This window comes from Daldinia vernicosa, assembly GCF_022497035.1.
Source record: "Daldinia vernicosa strain CBS 139.73 unplaced genomic scaffold F5Y00scaffold_20, whole genome shotgun sequence".
Classification (NCBI taxonomy): domain Eukaryota; kingdom Fungi; phylum Ascomycota; class Sordariomycetes; order Xylariales; family Hypoxylaceae; genus Daldinia; species Daldinia vernicosa.
The window spans coordinates 114,237-134,336 of record NW_025953936.1 but is presented as its reverse complement, the minus strand read 5'-3'; the positions used below and the strand labels follow the sequence as shown (position 1 = coordinate 134,336).

Here is a 20,100-nt window from a genome sequence, read left to right as displayed (position 1 = left end):
AAACCTTACTATTTCATACTACCTACTCCCGTATTAGGTAGCCATGGCGTCTGAGTCGACTACTGGGGCCGTACTCAACGGGTAAGATATAGCCTGTGCTTCGTTCAGAAAGCTTCCGATTTGAGATTATCTATACTGGGCATAACTGATTGAGGAACTGTCCTACCCTTCTGTGTAGCGAAAGGCCCCTAGGGTCCAACGAAGTACGAACTGCCCGTACTACTTACGATAAGCGAGATCTTCGAGTGGATCGATTGGAGGCATTCTTGACTGTTCCCGTTGGCACCATCATCGCCTCAGACATTGACCCTAAGGATATTCCGGCGGCTCACATAGCGCGGATTGACACTGAACTTGCGAGCATCCTTCCTAATCTTCCTTAAGTCTAGTGTCCGTGCTCTATTACATAAGGCGAGTGCGTAGTACACTGGGTATATATAGAGGTATATATGTATATAAAGCACATCAAATGGGGATACGGTCGCGACTTTGATTCCCCTAGTTGATACAGCGAGGGAAGGCATATTGGTATGGGATATTTTGATATATGCTCTTGGATGGAAAGCTTAAAAGTATTAAAGAGGAGTATTGACATAGTTATTTCTAGTCTGGGTGTAAGCACAAGACAAAAGTCATTCCACAATAAAAGTTTACCATCGATGTCTTTCTTCATTTCCCTGACGCTGACTCCTAATGGCCTCTAAGATAGATACATAGGTAACCAATACAATGTTTATACTATGTGTTTGTTCATGGCTGATATGAACGACAGCGTAAGCATTGCGCCAGTATAGGATCCCCAACTATTTTTCGTTTTTTTGTTCATGACGGGGAAATTTTGATGAATTACTGCTTGTAGTCACCATAACTGCTAGTTCTTCTTCATCGGGACCTTACTGATATCTCTTTAGAGTACATTCTGCTCAATACTTTACTTGATAGCCTCGCAATGTTCCCGTGGAGAGATATCATATCCTTGTATCTACCATCACCGGCACCCCTTATTCTACTTTAAATCCAAGCTCATGTCACGTGATTACAGGATCTTTATCTTATCGGGGCACGGCGAAACCTATCATCCGAATTCTGTCTCGAGACCCGTCGGGATCCACCATCGGCTTCGATAATGAGAATGTGCAACATGAGAGGAATATTACAATACAACGGCAAATGATATCCCTCTAGCATCGAGGGGCTCTGGATGCGAACTGCCTTAATGGCCCGGAATCATAGACTTGACCACGTACCATTTTTTACGACGGTTCCAAAACGTTGTTTCCGACGTTATTTACAGTGATTGTGTACAGCGTTGAAAAGCAAGACCCAAGCGAATTGTGAACCCCCTAAGTTACTGCCTTAAGTTCAGGGTTGGCTCAATTAGAATCGTGCATTCAGGTGAACGGACTCGACTACGAAGGTCCGCGCCAAAAGACTTGCACATGTAGTCTTGGCAAACCATGTACGAGTAAAAAAAGGACCGCACGGTATTACTTAAGCTGTAGTGGCTAATGCCGCTATAAATACAGTGGTAAGCCACCTAAACTTAGCGTACGGGCCACTATCTAAAATTTAGCTTAGTACCTAGGTAGCTGATACGGTATTAATAGAAAAGGATGACATTCGAATACGGTGTTAGGGACTTTTACACGTGCAAGACTTTTAGCCCGGACCTTCATACTTTAAGCCATTTCTAAACATTCTTCAGTGAAGAGATTTGCATGGAATTTGTTTATTGGAGCTAAATATTCGGTCTCATTCAAGCAGGCCCCTTACCTTATTTGCTATAACTCAACAACCGACAAATCCTTCAGTTCTTAAACTCCTGGTACGGCTCATCATTTTAAGTAACCACGACCCTCATTAGCTTGATTGGCTTTGGGGGACTATGCATGGGCTAGACCTTCATATAATGTCACAAGCAAGTGCTCGGACGAATGTGGTCTCGATAGTGATGCAATGATAGTAGGTGTATCTATCGTTGGTCATACAGCGGATTCATATGTCGACGCATACTATTTCAACCCATCTCCCATTTTAACCAACAGCGTTATTCTCACTGGTTGGTTTTGTCTTGTCGAATATATCAGTGCTATGTTATAAATCAACAATACATTGACGGTCTTATTATCTTTCGTTCCCGAAGTGCTTATATTTCCCAACTGAGATACATGACCTAGGATATAAGCCGAATGGGGGTCGGTTTGAGTTCACTAGAGAGCGGAGGTAAATTTGCAGTGATCACAGCTAAATCTAATGGGTCATTTGTCTTATTGCTACATGGTTATTCTATAAACCAAATGTTCTTATTGACCTTTTAACTCAAGTCTTTGGCCGCCTCGCTATCATGCAAGACCGCATTTGTGAAAGTGGCTACAGGGGTCTATCTACGACTATATAAGAAGCGCCTTCGTCAGAGGATAGAAGGCCAGGCGTTACTAGTTCAATACATCTATTACTTGGTCTACCAACCGGCGAGATACAAGTAATTTGTATCTTTTCACATGGATCTAAATGATACACCCAAAATATCACTGAGATATTATAGTATATCTACCGGCTTGTCGGCGTGATCACCAGCCTAAGTATTGGATCAATATACATCGAGTACCAGATTCACGGCATTGAGCTTTCTTGAGCATCTAGCTTTCGTAATACTCACGGTACGATTCAAGACGAAAATATACTCTGCTTAGACGCTATGACTCAATCCTCAGACAATGCCGCTCATAATGGGTGAGTTATCCCATGTCACTACAAATATGTTTCCGACGAATGTTCTAATGACAGTAACTATTATTTATCCAGCACAACTCCACCTAAGCAAGCCCATTCTTTCTCCGAGAACCCGCCTACCAGTCATGCTACAGATAGCCAGAGCCTTAGAGAATATCGTCTTGATAGATTTAAAAATGAACCTAACAGTGTACCCCTCGCGAGTGTCCAGCCTGATGCTCCCGACAAGGCCCAAGAAACGCGCCGAACAAACCTTGCCGCCGATTTAAATACTATCCTCAGCGAGTTCGATAAGTCCAGTCTGGCCAAATAACCGTATAGACTTGAGTTGCTACAAGTCAGGTCAGGTATATTGGCTTACAAGGCTTACCTGGTTATATTTTTGGACTGGTTTGAACACTCTTGTAAAGCCGTAGCTTTAGCTACATTAGCTAGAGAAAATACCAATTATATAGCATTAAAAATATATACGTATACCTTTAATGTACGTATTTGTTAAACAAATAAAAAATATTTACGATTTATCCAGGCTAAGTTAAGTCAGGTTCAAGTCAGGTTAAGCTATTAATTGACTCGTCGAACTCGTTGACTATCTTAGCTTCTCTCGGATAATTCATTAGTAAGGAAAATTGGCTCGCTCTACGTGGTATGATAGATAATGGGCACGAATGAGTTCGCATTATTCTATTACATAGGTGACGGGAGATGTTTAGGCTGGCTTGTGTGTTATTGACTTGCTGGAATTTTGGCGTATTTCAACTTGGAGGAATGGTGGGTGGTTTCTTTAATAGGATCGGTTCATGTACTATAGAATACATTGCATCTAGGGATCGTATTGCCATGGCAGAGCACATCGTTAAGCCCCGTGCAATGGCGAATATTCCGCATCTTATGCACTGTTTTACGCTGTAATCTGATCACATGATAAATAATACCTCTACAAAGGTACCAGGATCTGACATACCCCGCATACTTACTTTTTTAGATCTAACTAAACATTATCTTAAATCTCGATTGCCTCGTAGTTCCTTATCCCACGCTGAAAGTATAAACAAATAGGGAAAGTTAATTGACAAATTATGATCTTAATTTATTTATAGTCATGCCGTTAGTCTGTTTAGGCGTTATAGCTTTTAATGCTCACCTTACCAAATGCCTGATCCTTGTTATCCGGAGGCTAGAACCGAAGAGTGCAATTAAGCTTAAAGGATACTCCCGCTATGTGGGGCCGACCCTATCTAAAAATAGAAACATTCCCGAATTGTCGGGTACCTCCAACAAGGATGAATAATCGTCTCTGTTGGAACATAACATTATGATCTACTGGATATAAAGCCCTGGTATAATAGGTAGTTGAGACGCTTTAAAGGGCGTTATTCTATTCAGGATTAGAAAGCCTGTTCTGTATTGTGCATGTCCGAAAAACTAAGAGTATTTCAAGGGGTGTACTGTATAATTTGGGAGATGGCGTCAGAATATAAACGATCCTTCTAATCAACGTAACCTCCATTTGCATATCCATCACTCCTGTAACTATTTAGCTCCATCCTAACCCTATCCATCTAAGCTTTAATAGGATAACTTTTAAATTCGAGGACATGCACTATGTAACCCCTACTATTGTTTAAAATAGAATGAAAAACCTAATAAATGTTACCGCGCTACTAACATGGGCTATAACTTATAGTTAGTATAAGTAGTTGTGTAATGAAAACACGGCTTAACGTATAGAACGAAACACCCTTCACGAACCATATATTAGTAGATTTACCGATTTTCCAGTGTATATGTTACCTAGGTCATAGCCTGGACCTCGAAATTCTTAGCACGTATCTCCTCCAGGTTCTATTCACATGAAAGAAAGAAATAAATAAAGAAACTTCACCTACCATGGGTAATGGCGATGTTTTATAGTATACACGCGTCGTTGTTAACATTCGTGAGGATAATATCGTCCCAATCTAGTATCTAGTTAAGATTTATCTGAAGGAAATTATCAAGTTTTTCGACCATAGCTGCGCAGTGCAAAAAGGTAAAGCTTTGGCTGGTTACAGTGCTAGCTTATCCCCCGCAACTTAAATATCTTGTAATATCCTGTCCATGTAGTGATGTGAAATACAGAACTATCTTAGACGTCTATGGTGTTAATATCAACTCTTACCTCGAGAAGTATTATGTAAATGTTGTCTATCCGAGTGTAGAGTACGACACCAAGAGGTAACTATTCGCAAATTCTCTGGCGGGGACATTTGGCTCCACATTCTATTGTTCAAGCAACACAGACATGCGATGGCAATCACTGGTAGCGGTAGCATTAAGTGCCGTGGTAGATATGCTCTTATCTTGGCGTGTCTATGTGCGCACCCAATTTATTAGCTCCTTATAAAGTTATATTTATCTTTACATTATTTTTTTTATTAGTATGGCGTCGTGATACGCGCTACCTAACCTCGACGCCTGCATAAAGAAGTAGACTTAAAAGGTAGGAAAGAAGCTTCGCAATTCCCCGAGGGATTAAAGTCTAGATCATAGACGCTGGTGGCTATAATATACGCTAATATAGATGGGCTGACAAGTTCCGTGTAGGCCATAGAGAATAGGGTGGGAAGTTTCGAATCGAAGGGTGATTACCAATAGGATATTATATACTGGTCTCAGTGTCTGCTTTAGAATATTACTGCATGCTATGCCTTCGTATTGATACTTTCGTTTTCGTGGCGTGGTCATACACCACCTCCCTTAGGAAATTTACATGGATATACAAAAGGAACAATATAACAAAACAATATGGAAACTATCACGAGCTAGAAAGCATGCAAATGATTATCGGTTTCAAGGAACTGCAAATCCAAGTACGGAAGCCTGTATACACAGAATTATCTGTTCTATCTGTTCCAACTGCTCTAAATGTCTCATCCAGAATTTTAGCGGAAGTTGGCCGGTGAGCTTAGAGCGTTGATTTTCATCCTTTTTTCGGTGTTCTCCTCGTAGATCTGCAAATGGCCAGCCAATCGGACTATTATGCCCATGTTAACCTAGGTACGTTTATATCTACCTAAGGTATGTATGTATATGCATTGTCGGTAGTTTATCTTTTTTATAATTTTTTTTTTTTTTTGTTTTTTTTGAAGGAAGCAACCAAGGATCTAACTGACCCCAGCTTCCGCGTGTAAACATGTCATATGCTTCCATGGTCGTGGTGGGGAGTAAAAGTATGAAACCTGCATAAGTACCTAAGGTAGGTTAAACGTCAATATTTTCCCCCGGAGGCTTACACTGCAGCGGAGTACAGGTTCGAGAACGTAATATCCCACTCGTGATACAGATTGAATTGGCATTGGGAAAGATATAACCGTCAGGGTGGCACTCGTAATACTTTCACGAATAGACCAATCAAAGTATCGTGCGTCGTCTGAGGGCAAGCGAGGTCCCCGAGGGAGGTCCCCGAAGGAAGTTGATTGGCAGCGCCGTCATTGGCTAGTCCCTTTTTGTCCCTGTTGTTTAATCCGTACCTCCCTTGCAGTGGCGTCTATTTAATTGCCTTGACTAACGTGGATTGAGTATATTATAACCATGGAAATCTACCTAATTGTCCTTATATTGTCCTTGTTCAAACATAAACTCTGCGATCCCCGTCTACGGGGCGGGAGGGTCAAAGATATCTTCTTGATGTCAACTACGAATTACGCTGAAGCTTTTGTCTTAAACACCCGACTACTCAACTTCTAGAAGACATCACCGCAGTTTACGACACTCACCAGATATTCAATAAGATGGGGTGAATTGATTGGATTCCCTTGGTACCTACAAGGGATTCAGTCGTTAACTAGTACATGGCTCAATGTACTAAATTCAAGGTAGCGATATAGTTGTCTTCCTATACTCTGTTTTGATAAATGCTCATGGCATGTGATTATTTAGATGGCTTATTGGAAGCCGGCGATATCTACCATCCGATTTTACGGGTCAACGGGTTTACGGGAGACACTGCTGCCGACCGTCTTTACATAATCCGATCCTCCTCTGTATTCGACGATTCCTGCCCGACTACAACACTACTTGACTACAACACTAGCGTGTCGGCCATCAGCAGGCTATAGATACCGCGGTGATGAGGACGTGTCAAACTAGGTACCAATTAGCCTGTTTGGAAAACTCCGTTGCCAATCTTCGTCGGTCAAGGTCGTTAAACTGATTTCTCACTCCGATTCGAAGATTTGAAGATACCCTCGCTGTGACGTACATACTTGCCGCTGGCTAATGCGAGGGCTATCACCTTGCAGACGATTAGTGCAGAGAATCCAATTCGAGGGTTATTAGCAGGCCTAAGCCGTTTCTCTAATCACTTGCAGATACGAGACGGGATTTGCATTATTTGCGACTTGGTTATTCGGCACGTCTCGATAAACGTTACTGCTAAGGAATGTGGCTTGAGCAATTGTCAAAGCGTTCGGCGTTCCAACGATTTATCCCCTCCGAGATTATTCTAGACGTCGTTTCGACCACTCCTAAATTTGCTCAATATGCGACTAAGGATTCTCCTACCTACTGGAATGCGCTCCGTTAAAAGTCGTTTTGCGACTTCTACGGACAGGTGCAGAGTTTGAGTTGGCGGAAATCAAGAATTCGCGCATCCAGGGGGCTTTTGAATACTAATCGGAATAGGTGCACGCGACAGTTCATTATTAACTACCAGAAAACTTTTCGTAAGTTGTCGCCTTGATGATCGGACTGGTCTGCAAGAAGGCATTGGATTCTGGATCGGAGCTATCCCCTACGTCGCCCGACTCAAGTGACGTTCGCTTGATAGCGTGGAATTTTTGTTGGAGTTATATCTCAAGCACCAATAGGACGTGAGCGAGCGTTCTCAATTGCGGGACTCTTGTAAAATGTGGCTGCATAGCTTCAAACCCTACTCAATTGACACGTTGGTCAACCGAGGCCTTCGTGGTTTTTGGCTGCATTGTCTTAGGAGGTGTTATTGCATTCAGCTCTGCGTGGTTCTGGATACAGATAAGCGATTAAGGTGTTTGGCATGCTGAACTGCTTTTTGATGACGCGACGGCAAGCAAGATGCAAGAACCTATCTTGTCACCTATTTGGTTGTTTGGTTCGGCACATGGAATGCGCTAATAGGGGTCTCGGAGGCAAATGGCAACGGCTTATACGGTGTTGTTAAACGGTTTTCTCCGTGTATTTCGACGACGCCGTTGTCTCATCAGACCTAACAACTCGGAATCTTATCCCCGCCACTACGCTAGCCTAATCCATCCATTCTGTTCTGGTGTCGGTCATTTTAGAGGCAGGGAATCTCGATGGCATCGTCAGGTTAATTGGGTGCTGTTCGAACTGGCGCCTCGTGCAACCACCCTATAAGAGTTATCATATTCTTCCACGGGGTCGAGAGGGTATACCATACTCTAGGATCATCATTAGGGGAATTTAAATAGGTACCTTTGGACTGCCCCGACCCAGTCGGGCCTTTCCGTCAGAACAGCATAATATACCCGATTCTTGAAACGATCAGATCAGAAATCTATAGCATACGCCGTCAAACTGGTAAGAGAGTATCACATATTTCTTATCATAATGCCAGGAAGTTCGAACAAGACAGTATGTAATGGGTAGGTTTCTTCCATTGATGGAGGCATTTTTACAGCAATTTCTAACAGATATGGCTGGTCACTAGAGAAACTCCACCGAAATCATCCCATTACTTCTCCGAACACCCTCCTACTTCGCACGCCGCCGATACCCAGAGCCTCAGAGACTACCGTCTCCGAGAATTCAGAAATGATATCAGGAGTGTAACTCTTGCGGACGTTCAAGCTGCTGCCGCGAGTAGTTTTGGTGCTACCCGCTCCGCAACGGATGCCACCCAAGTAAGTTTCGTCCTGCCTTACCCAAGCTTAATCCTTCACTCACCAGTAAGAATGCCAGGACTAGTAAGGATGTCTAGGAAGGAGTGAGCTGGTGAGATATAGTGCCGAGGTATTGTAATTGCGTTGGCGGGGTGGTCTTTTTGGCTTAGGAATAGCAAATTGCATTGTGTGACTACGGATATAGCCGTTTTCAGGCTTTTGCTATGCATTGCAAATATATCATTAAGATCTCAGTTTACATGTCATATATCACCTAATTAGAGATTCTATACATACAGGTAGGTAGGTATGCGGTGCTTTCGTGTTACGTTGCTACATTATGTATGGAACAGATTTTATCTTATTAAAAGAACATTTGACCGCGGCCATACTATTTAATTTAATCTTCTTAAGTGAATAATAGTTCCTTGAGACCTTTACACTCTGTGTGCCTCAGTAGTAAGTAGTAGCCGGTAAGCCAAGTGGATGCCCATGCCGCAAGCCCCCTAATTCGCCTTCTAACATCGACATCTTTGATCTGCCTACCATAAATATCAAGCCCCGACACGGCGTAACAAATCGGATTGAGTGCCGATCATATTATATTATTATTTAGCTCGAGTGACGAATATGAATTAATACATTTAATGTTATGGTGAACACGGTATAATACTATTCGGCCGATCGTTGGCTGTCATGTACAATACGTGGCAACGCGCATGAACTTATTTACAGGTGCTCATTTAAGCCCTTCCTCGTAGCGCATGCATTACTAGTATTGCGACCTTACCTGTCATCCGTACTTGATCAAGCAAATTTTGCAGGCCGTCTTTTGATCTATTCTCCCACGAAGAATACCGTTTAGTCTAAAATATGCTAGTTTAAGATTACCTAATGTTCTATGGTTAAAGGTTAGAAGTACATAATTCTAAGGAGAAGTTCAAAAAGTGGCCGATTATTATAATGAGATTATTTATTATGTAACATCTAGTGACCTTATTAGGTTGCCCGCGCAGTCTTTAGCCATGTAAATCCCGAGCTTCCTTAAGATCTCGCATTGAAATTATACCGATTGTCCCGATCGTAACGTTTCGATAGTTAAGAGTCCCGTCTATTGAACCCGGTATGTAAAACGAGCTTAAGGTTCATCCCGCAGCGGAGCCGGACCTATCTAAAGCGGGGAAGCCTTTGAGATATGTACCCAGGCGATCCTTAACAGGGGTAAGGTGAGAAATTATTGGTTAACTGTAAGTTGGGGTGGGATCCATCCACCGAGTGGACTTCCCGTATAAGGGATCTAATCTTTCGGATGGATTAAACATTTCGATTGGGGTGAACCCCTGAAAAGGGGAAATAAGATATGGATAAAAGGGAAACCCTCATAGATAGAAAATAGTTTACTACATAGCTTGAGATTATATCTTTGAGATATATTGATCTCTTCCCTTATCATTGGTAGGCTACGAACAATGATAAGTTATGGTCATTCTAGCGGTTAGCTCTAGCTGGGGCTGGGTAAATTCCAACGTGCCCCAGGATCATTTTAATAGCCCAAGACCTTCGTGCTGGCCCAAGTTAAGCAACTGTAAATGTAGAAAGTACGATTAATACTTCCTGGTAACTAGGGTATGGGTAATAAGTATTGATGGGTATTAATGGGTAAACTAATCTTGATTAAGTGAAGTTCAAGAATATCCACGTCTATCTGGTGATTATATAAGCCATAATCTCTTTACAATATAATTGAGAGAATTAAAACCGCAAATATGAATGAAAGCTAGTGTACTGAAGTCCAATATTTAGTTTTGATACTTGTCGCTTTTTTGCCTGCCTTCACGGCATCAAGCCCACTAAGTTGTACCGAGGTAAGAAATTGCGATATTGCATCGGAAGCGTGTGGTGGCGAAGTCAATACCAGTATGGGTTACCTCAGATAGTCGTGGCTTAGGACATAGGGGTGGGGGTTGGGCATTAACAAGTTCTTTCGTCCTACGTCGTAAGCAGGCTACAACTGAGCACACCGAAATCTATCTAGTCACTAGGAACTTTCTTGCATACGAAATATCGCCCAAATAATTATAACGACGATCTTTGTTGCTTGGACGCTTTGATGTAACCTTGGAGCAATTTACAAGCCTGACTGCTACCGAAACATCGATTTGAAAGGTATGCTTTCGGTGAGCGTGCATATTTTATTAACCCTATATTTTCTACTGCAACCTTAGATCAGGTCTGCCTAAAGCGAAGGCAAACAGATATGAGACGATAAGTACCTTGTAAGAAATATGCCTGGTTTCGGTGAATGCCTGCAAGACAAATGCTACTGCAGGTTACTTTGCAGCATCTGGAGCTGTCTGCCTAATGTAAGACTGGGTGATATCAACATATATGTAACAACCATTAGACAAGTTTGCATTCGAGGTGACTGGACAGACGTAAGGCAGTAGATCTTTTGCCTAGGTAGTAGTCATTTGATTGGTCACACTTTATATGCGGCTGGAGAAAGTCCAACTACCCATAGATCGCAAGGACAAGGCAGACAAATTGGAGTCTTACATATGAAATCATACACACTATACACAATAGTGTAACCCATAGAGCCTAGCGAGAGCGAGGCTGTGCAGACACCAGATTTGCAGAAGACGCGCGCAGGCTCACAAAACTCGATACTGGGCTGACTTGAATATCTATGACTTGAATATCTATATAAACAAGGACTCCCTCGTATCTGTCACCACACCTTCATCTTCAAGAACTATTCTTACTTCACCCGATATCGTATTTCTCTTTGCTACAATCACCCACGTAGCTCGTTTTTTGCGATCCTGCTACCTCTATTACTATGTTTTCGAAGAGATGTGCGATTAACTCGCTTAGGATATCCTGTCACTTTGGTTATTAAGAAATTATTCCACAGTCGTTCTTGGGTCAAGGACCTATAGAGCCATCCATAGACAAAGGACTCCTGCATTTCCCAAGGAGATACTACCCTAGCTTCGGTCAAGGGCCAAGCTGACAACACACCATTGCTAGGTGGCTTTTGCGAGGCATATGCCTCAACCACCACAGGTTCCTAGTCAGCCTGGTATTATTCAACGTTTATTATTAATATCTTCTCTTGGACGACTTACCTACTTGGCCGCGCACCGTTCTTTGAATGACAGGGTACCCCTGAGGGTACTAGTGGAGGCACTACGACGGCCATACTAGCAATCTTCCCATACATATTCATTACTCGTTGGTACGACGAACAAACATCCATACGAGTAGCACGAAGTCACTTCTTCTGGTGAGTAGCCTTTAAGTTATTCGAATGCTTACGATATATTTTCTAGATGTTGCATAGTTGCATTGAAGGAAGTTGGGCTCAGGAAATATGTGGTAACTAAGCGCAAGTAATTCCCGCTCAAGCCTGTCTTCGACCTTGTATCTAGAATGAATTTATATTATGTTTTGCGAAGTATTTCCATGTCTATGCAGTGCTAGTCTGGTTCTAAGTTAGAAATATCACGTTTTCCGTGTGTAGAGTAGACGGGGTACCCAGTAGGCGTCCTAGGCTACCGGCTGACCGAAGACATGTTTCGACATAGGTAGGTAGTCAAGGATCTTGCTAATCTCAGTTCCACTGCAGCTTGGAACCACCTTTGACATAGCCTGGATGCAGCAATCCACAAATGAACGTACAAACCAACGTTCATGATATTCTGCCTCAGGGTGTACGACCATGTCGTTATTACTCAATACATTGGCATCCTCCTTTCGCGCGTTATGTATGGTTGATGCCTTTGGACGCCTTAGATGCCTCATCAACCCTTCCGAGGACAGGTTCGCAATGATAGACGCAGGTTGTCGAGCTAAGATGGACGGTGTTGTCATATATTAGGTACTTGAAAGTCCACTCCACACGAGTTATATTACCTATCAACCCATTCAGCGATAGACGTCCTATGAGTCTTATATTCATACCATTCCAACACTTTAAATCCGGAGACTGTCTATATCCGTCCAGTTCTACAGCCATCACTGAGTATCAACCATGGCCAACAACTCAAACAGCGCGGCATGCTATGGGTAAGTCATGGTACCTATATCTCCACGATAATTCTAAGAGCCTAATCGGATTCTAACGAGTGACAGTGCAACTCCATCCAAGCCAACTCACAATTTCACTGAAAACCCACCAACAAGCCACCCGGCCGATAAGAAGAGTCTCCAAGATTACCGCCTGCAATTATTCAAAGACGGACCCAACAGTGTACCTCTCGTAGATGATCGTACACCTAGTTCAGATGCCTCGGAAGCTTCTCACAAGGCCAAGATGGCCGCCGAGTTGGAAGCGATCCTAGCTCGCCTTGGTTAACTTGTAGATGATTCTATCTATCTATCTATCTATCTACTTTAATCAAGGACAGCGGATGGGAATTAAGAGCCCGTCTATTAGGTCCTTTATGTACTCGTTCTACACGCGTACATGTATTAGGGCGGTCCTTAACGTGTCTCTGCTAGGCATTCATGGCTGAAATATTCGCCTGAATATCTGACACGAACTTCGAAAAGACTCTTCGCTTCGTTATAGCGACTCGTCCAGATCCTTCCCAAATTTACTCGGAGTCATTTAGGAAGCCCTCAAGTATCCCTACCCACCCCTACCCCCGGAGTCGACGTTATGTTGATCTACCAAAAACCTATGACGAGGTTCTCGTCGCGGCCTTCCTCGTCGCGGTAACTCCTCCCACATATATCGTCCATCCGTTATTCATTCAATCCGTATCTTCTTTGCGGTATCGCTCTTGGAGCTTCTTGAACATTTTATTGTCACGCTTGCCCTTATTTTATCAAGTTCTAGTCCTCTTGAAAGGTATTTGATCTTACTGCGGCTTCTTATGGTCCAAGTGGACCTCTATTTAACGTTTGATTGCTTTGAGAACCTCTTGGAATCATAGGGGACATTGCTTGATGGCACATTTTGAAAGAGAGTATTGAAATCCGGTCTAGGTGCTGGATGTTAAATACTTCTCATAATGCCGCTTGTACCCGGCTATGTTTTACGTTACATGCGTGATTTGCGCATCGTCCATGTTCAGTTTTACATCGATTCAGATTATATTGTTCAACGTTAGCGATACGGATTTGGATGGATGAAGACTAAGTCAAGCTATGGTACTTTGGGCTTTGGCTGGGTATTGTAACCAGGCTTTTTGATTTTGCAGATAGCAATCTTATTATATCTTATTCCTTCGTGATGTTGAAGACCAAGAACCAATAGGGTATGAATAAGGTTACCGAGGACCCGGCACTGTGGGACGGATCTACCCGTAGTGGAACCATGATTCTATATATAGCATAGCTCCACCGGTAGCCGAATTTGAGCCCCACAATTAAATAACAAAACCCAATCGAGTTGACATTGGATTCCACTAATAGACTCATGGAACTTTTCGAGATATATTCTTTTAACAGTAACGAGTGGCTTTTACTAGGTCCGTGTTAATATCATTAAAGAGCCTTTTATGGGATATTGGAAGGACTGACGCTACTAAGCACTTACATCCAATCATGGAGGTAAACGGAAGAACTGTATAAATAGAAGTGGATTTAGACAATTCGAAACATTAATGACGCTAGGGAAATATTAAACTACGTGAAATGCACAAGCGCATTGTTTTCATATGTAGTTCGAACTACCTACCTATACAGGTTCACTTGTATGGTCGTTTTGACGCCGTGTATCGTAGTATTTATGGGAGTAACGCCAGGCTCGCATTAGTAGTATCTCTCAAAGCACCAGAAAACCGCAGTACATTACCCAGTCCCAATCAGTTGGCTACCTACCTACCTATGTACCATAAGTGGTTTTCTAGCGCTCGGGGACATACTTCTCAAAATGTCACCTTCTAAAGTATAATTATATCCTAGTTCCTCAACTTCTTGACTGAATTAAATATTATGATTATTGCCAAGTTACTCTCCATGTTACTGATATCAAAGTCCTGCCTTCTCTTCACGCTTCCCTAAATCGTTTTAAAATCTGAGACCCGGTGTTCGATCTTATGCCACCTTGCCATTCTGCTATGCTCTTCCGGTGTGCATTGTAGAACCCGAAGACGTTCCTAGAGATGCTCCCGAATGTTGCCCGGCGGTTGCCCTCTGATTGGAATGATTTGAGGGAGGTCTGAAAGGGTTGACCCCATGATCATTCCCCTCAGATGAATTGTTATCATTCTGCTTACTCTCTTGCAGACTAGCTGCGTTTTCGTCGACATTAGGCTGGTTGTTACTTTCCTCTCTAGCATTCTGTTGTCGACGGCGCTTTAATGACCGATAGCATGCAAAGGCAATGCAAAGGGTTATAATAAGTCCAAGTGCACCCGAGAATGCCGCGATGATTATTATTAAAGTATTAGGTGGCGTTTCGGAGGGGGGGAAGAATGTGGGACGCGGTAGTCCTGCCGTCTCTATAGGGTTTACCCCTATCGAAGAAAGTGGTATAATATTGGTCGGAGTAGGTTGCGTGATAGATGTAGCAGGCTGCGACCTAATTATGGTCAAAAATGAGGCGGTCGGGTCAAAGGGAGGAAATCCACAGAGGTATAGTGGGTTAGACGACGTCGCATCTGAGGCAGTAGTCAAAGAGTCCGGCTCTGGGAGCTCTGTACGCCGAAAAGGGATACACTCAAGGCCTTGGTCCTTAAAATATGACATATTGAGACACCACCTCGCTAAGCCAACATCTACTTGTCTCAACTATCTATCGCAAGCCAATCTGGGGACAAGGACTGGCTGTATAGAAGCGCCGACAGTATGAAGAGTATTGATTACCTCGGAAGAGATGTTGGAAGCGGAGTGGGCAAGAACAATAAAAGCAATTGACAAGTCCTGTATGTTTAAGTACTGAATTTATTAGGTACCTGTGGCATATATATTGGAAGCATAGGACTCTGTCTAGTACTGTTGTTAAGTGATTCGGGGTGGTATTGTCTATTCCGCAGTCACAGACATCGATTTACTAATGCCAATTATTCCATTGAAGTGATATACACAAATGCTAGTTAACTAGAAACATTGCTCTACAAACCCGGCGACGGAGTAATACAGCATATCTTCAGAGAATCAAGGGTGTGTTGCTAAATAGCAAGACATCACTGACGTTTTATAACAAATGAGTCTTTCCAAGGCGATGAGCAAGTCCCTTTGCGAATCTGTGACGTATGATTATTATAAACTTTAGATTTCGAGTTCTATGAAAAGTTGGACTTCATAGAAGGTACCTAAATGCATACTGTAAATGGCAAGAATTATTTACTGGTCGGTATCAAGGGACGTATCGTCGTAGTTAATTCGCGAGAGAACGATGGGAAACATGATCAATTCTTCTTTGCGGACTTGTGCTAGTCTCGGAGGGAAGACGTCCAACAACCGGCAAATTCTTGGCAAATATTGGTTCTCGGATATTTAATGATTGGCTATAATCGACAGTCCCAAGGTTCCATTCCTATCAGTTTTTCTATTCACCGCCTGGAATATATCGCACTGGGTGGAGCTCCGACTTTAGTCGACTCTTATCGTGAGTTTCGACGCGAAGTCTATAGTAACGTTCTTATCGATACCTATGAGAAACATCAAATTGATTTACTGATTAAACTATTAACTACACTGACTTTGTTAAGGGACGAGGCAGGATATCATTGTCTAAATTTTACCTAGAGATAACACTATATTTTCAGTTTTCAAGTCCATCGGATCAGTGTGGGGCGAATACTTTTGGGGCGGATCTTGACCAAAATATTTCCCGGGTGGGACCGAAAATCTCGCGTAATTTTTGCCGATTAACATCACCCGAGAAGTCGATAGGAACCACAATAAAAATTGAATGTCTGATTCCCACAAATATGAAGCTAAAAAATATACTTCACCATAAAGCAAAAGCAAAAAGAACTCCGAATCGGGGAATCGAACCCCGGGCTTGACGGTCCTTCAACTGGGAAGTTTTTGAGAGCGTCAAATGTTAGCCACTACACCAATTCGGATGTGAAAATTCGTTGAAGATTTTCATTTATATATCCCCCAGCGTCCTTGCAAGGTTGAAACACTACACCCACTTAGGCCTTGCCACTTTTCGGATACTTCAATCTATAATTTCCATGTGATATATCGAGCATGAGTGTACATAAGTTTGCTCAGGTATATATTTTAATATAGTCAACAAGCCTTAATACACCATTCTAGAATCATTAGGCAGTGTCCGGTTGCCTACGCCGTAATTCCCTCATACGCTGAACAAAGAGTGCCCTTCTTCCACACACCCTGGATGTTAAGCGTGTGGTCGATATCCTCGAGAGGATTACCCTCCACCAAGACCAGATCTGCCCTAAGCCCTTCCGCAATTCTTCCCCTGTCGTCAAGACGCAATCTCTTAGCGACTAACGCGGTCCCTGCTCTCAATGCCTCCTTTGGAGTGAAGCCGCATTGTTTAACCAGCACGGCTAATTCCTGATGCGCAGTGAGGCCAAAAGCGGTTCCGTGTGCAGGGCCAGCAGAGTCGGATCCCCTAGATGAAGGTTTAGTAACTGACCAGAACCTATAACTAGCCGTGATCGCACTTACAAGATAATATCGATTCCGGCAGCTTTCAGCTCCCGTACACTTTGGTAAGCGTATTCAGCTTTTGCCGCACTGTCGCTAAGTGCCATGCATCTGTGAAGGTTCTTTTTACTCTGGTCGCTCAGGTGCTTGTGGGCTCGAGGATCTTCGCAATATCTCTTTTGCTCTTTCAGCCCTTCCGAGGTCAAACTAGCGATGGTCACTAGGGTTGGGCTGCAGTATCTATATTCCGCTCGTTAGAACAAACCTGCCAACGCAGAGGCTTCGGATGTTACAAGGGCAAGGCGTACGCATTGTTCAATAGGTATGCATCGATTACTTCTTTTGTAGGTGGCCGATCGAAGAATGTATGTACCATCCCATTGACACCAGCCTGTAACATTTCTATCGTCCCTTTAAGACTTAGGGCATGCGCGACTGCGAGGAGGCCATGCTGGTGGGCGGATTCAACGATAGCTTTCTGGAGCTCTACGGGTATCAATGTAGGCTTCATGGAAAGGCCGTTGCCATCCTCATGTATCAGCTTTACATAATCCACCTTGTCGTTGAGGCGGTCTTGGATGAAGGCCTCCACATCAGCCTGAGTCTTTATATTCGGCCAGGCCGAAATTCGAGCTATCGTCTAACTTCCTATCAGTATCTTCTTGGATTTCTAGTATGTGAAAGTACTCACCTCCTCCGAGCTGTCATGGGCTAATATAGCAGGCGTTGGCCACCCCCCGGATACAGTTGCTGCTTGGCTAGCGGTCTTGTAATCTGCCGCATCCGAGTCCTTTGCAGCCTGTTCCCTTAGTTTACTGATGTTCTCGGCCTCCTGGTGCATATCGCAGACAGTAGTGAAGCCAAACTTCAAGAATTGCTTCAGTGTTGCGCCGTCATCGTCGACGTCCGCATGCATATGGCCATCGATAAGTCCAGGGAGTAGCGTATGTCCTTGTTTTGAAACGACAATGGTGGCTGGGTCTGGTGCGGTTAGTGATCCTTCTACTACTTGCTTCACCAAGCCGTTTTCCACAAGTACACTGCCAGATGGGATCTCTCTTTCGCCGTCAAAGATGCGGACGTCTTTGATAAGTAGTGTTGGAGACATTTTTATCGCGTGTTTAAACTTAACTACTGTTACTAGAATAAGACAATTGTATATAGGGTTGGAGGATCAAGGACTATCATGGTGTCTTCTAGTCAAGGTACATATATAGGTAGTTCATACCAACCGCCGACCTCGCGCTCTAACTCGCGAAACGCGAACGATAGCCGATTTCATGACGGTGCTTCTCGGAACTCCGTGGATAGTATCGATTGGTCATAAATTTGTTGAATATGAACATCAAGCTCAATGATTTGAAATCGTATACAAAAGCGAGCGTCCGACGATGGTCCAGAAATGCGGTGATGGACGCCGAACTGTCTTCCTTCTTGGATAACATAATATACTTGCAACCTGATTGGCTACATTGGTTCCAATATTTTATAATAGCTAGGCACTGCAACGTTATGGAGACCTAGTTGGTCTCATACATACAGGGCTTGGTAGAGATTGTCCGAGACCTTTTGATACCCCTCGGAGAAATTCGAAACCCCTTCTCCCTAACCCCATCGTTTACTGATCTATGTATTCTAAATACCAGCTGATCCCCACATAGAAGTTCCAACGCCTTTCCGCTTTTAACCTCCTTTTCCCCCATTTCCTGGAGTTGAGAGGGGACCGCAAAAGCTTGGCGCAGAGTTCGTCGTTGGTGAGTACCGAACTATTAGATACCTGGTCGCCTTTATGTACAAGCTATCAAGCCAAGCATAGGTCACATAGCGCGAAATAAAGCGAAGTGGGATTGCTTGGGCCGACTTGCTTAGCGATACACGTTCTTTGGCCCTGCATCCTGTGATACCTACCGTATATGGCAAAGCCCCTGTCAGTGAACGCAAAACAAACTCCTCATGTTATGGGGCTACTACACAGTTGTCGACTATTCAGTCGATGGGAGTATAGAAATATAATGCAAATGCCAATCACCCTGGTCATCGCGGTAATAATGATGCATTGCCATTGCTTATAACTCAGGTGCTGGTAAAGTCCGTATTAACTCCGGAACAAGTATCTTTAGAGACCTTCCGACGTAAATATTGAGATAGGGAATACTGAAGTTGCTTCATAAGGTGTACAATCACTTGCCCTAGAAAATATGGATAGGTAGATATACCTATGTGATCATCTGCTATCATTTATAACGTATGCTTGTCTGCTCGTAATATAACTTGCTAGCCATTCGGCCTTTATGGATTTATAAGTCCTATCACATAACTTATGTCCTCAAGTGCGAGGGAGATACGATGGGTTAACCCCCCAAAATCCGAGTAACTTGATTGATCCAAAACAGTTATCATGAATTCTGATTGAACATAGCTTAGTATAAGGTACCCACCGTGTCTCCCTCGCACTTGAGGACATAGTAGTGACAACTTTCTAGAAGTATATCAGATTATGTCCTATGATGTAGCAGTTAATATATTGATGTAAGGAGTTGAAGAGAATAATGAAACTACGTCAAGGATAATTACTTTAAGTAATTGTATTCACCCGGGTGCCTCGTTCTCTTATTTCTCCTACGGCCAAATCTTAACGGATTTCTCGAGACTTTGGGGCTAGTTTAGTCGTAGTGGCATCAGATCAAGGGTACTTGGAAGGTAATAACTGTCTCTTTACTTACCCCTAAACCATATGTAGGGGGTATGGTTAGTTTCTACTCAGAGTAAGAAAATGCCTAAAGATCGGGAAGAAAACTGTAATAGTAAAGACATGAGAGGTAAAATGGACAAAATAAACCTTTAATGCTTCAATTAACTAAGGATAAAGTTGAAATATCTTGTAGAGAGTCCTAGGTTAGATGAAAGTGTACCTAGGTAGTTA

General features: G+C 43.0%; 6 protein-coding genes and 1 non-coding gene across 7 annotated transcripts; 4 read left to right on the top strand and 3 right to left on the bottom strand.

The window, feature by feature from the left end:
- Nucleotides 1–43: 43 nt before the first annotated feature.
- F5Y00DRAFT_269364 (uncharacterized protein) lies at nt 44–383 on the top strand (the record flags this gene model as incomplete). The annotated part of the gene is made up of 2 exons (XM_048012428.1): nt 44–81; nt 179–383. 2 exons carry the CDS (start codon nt 44–46, stop codon nt 381–383), a joined length of 243 nt encoding a protein of 80 aa, XP_047865313.1.
- Nucleotides 384–2,698: 2,315 nt separating this feature from the next.
- Nucleotides 2,699–3,046, top strand: F5Y00DRAFT_269363 (uncharacterized protein; the record flags this gene model as incomplete). Its single annotated transcript, XM_048012427.1, has 2 exons — nt 2,699–2,733; nt 2,806–3,046. 2 exons carry the CDS (start codon nt 2,699–2,701, stop codon nt 3,044–3,046), a joined length of 276 nt encoding a protein of 91 aa, XP_047865312.1.
- A 5,276-nt stretch (nt 3,047–8,322) lies between these two features.
- On the top strand, nt 8,323–8,692 carry F5Y00DRAFT_261518 (uncharacterized protein; the record flags this gene model as incomplete). The annotated part of the gene is made up of 3 exons (XM_048011220.1): nt 8,323–8,346; nt 8,406–8,615; nt 8,666–8,692. 3 exons carry the CDS (start codon nt 8,323–8,325, stop codon nt 8,690–8,692), a joined length of 261 nt encoding a protein of 86 aa, XP_047865311.1.
- Nucleotides 8,693–12,630: 3,938 nt separating this feature from the next.
- F5Y00DRAFT_261517 (uncharacterized protein) lies at nt 12,631–12,954 on the top strand (the record flags this gene model as incomplete). The annotated part of the gene is made up of 2 exons (XM_048011219.1): nt 12,631–12,665; nt 12,732–12,954. 2 exons carry the CDS (start codon nt 12,631–12,633, stop codon nt 12,952–12,954), a joined length of 258 nt encoding a protein of 85 aa, XP_047865310.1.
- Nucleotides 12,955–14,663: 1,709 nt separating this feature from the next.
- F5Y00DRAFT_261516 (uncharacterized protein) lies at nt 14,664–15,296 on the bottom strand (the record flags this gene model as incomplete). The annotated part of the gene is made up of 1 exon (XM_048011218.1): nt 14,664–15,296. One exon carries the CDS (start codon nt 15,294–15,296, stop codon nt 14,664–14,666), a length of 633 nt encoding a protein of 210 aa, XP_047865309.1.
- A 1,233-nt stretch (nt 15,297–16,529) lies between these two features.
- Nucleotides 16,530–16,621, bottom strand: F5Y00DRAFT_t76. Its single transcript has one exon. It is a non-coding gene; the product is annotated as a tRNA-Glu (tRNA).
- Nucleotides 16,622–16,731: 110 nt separating this feature from the next.
- F5Y00DRAFT_235580 (uncharacterized protein) lies at nt 16,732–18,357 on the bottom strand. The gene is made up of 4 exons (XM_048007582.1): nt 17,869–18,357; nt 17,486–17,817; nt 17,199–17,417; nt 16,732–17,142 (listed from the first exon to the last, which is right to left on the bottom strand). The coding sequence occupies exons 1-4, from the start codon at nt 18,283–18,285 to the stop codon at nt 16,845–16,847; spliced, it is 1,266 nt and encodes a 421-aa protein (XP_047865308.1). The 5' UTR covers nt 18,286–18,357; the 3' UTR covers nt 16,732–16,844.
- Between the last annotated feature and the right edge of the window lie 1,743 nt (nt 18,358–20,100).

Coding starts and splice junctions, on each gene's coding strand:
- F5Y00DRAFT_235580 (XM_048007582.1), bottom strand. CDS start 18,285: ATGTCTCCAACACTACTTATCAAAGACGTCCGCATCTTTGACGGCGAA. Junction 17,818..17,868: donor CCCATGACAGCTCGGAGGAG/GTGAGTACTTTC, acceptor ATAGGAAGTTAG/ACGATAGCTCGAATTTCGGC. Junction 17,418..17,485: donor GCATACCTATTGAACAATGC/GTACGCCTTGCC, acceptor AGCGGAATATAG/ATACTGCAGCCCAACCCTAG.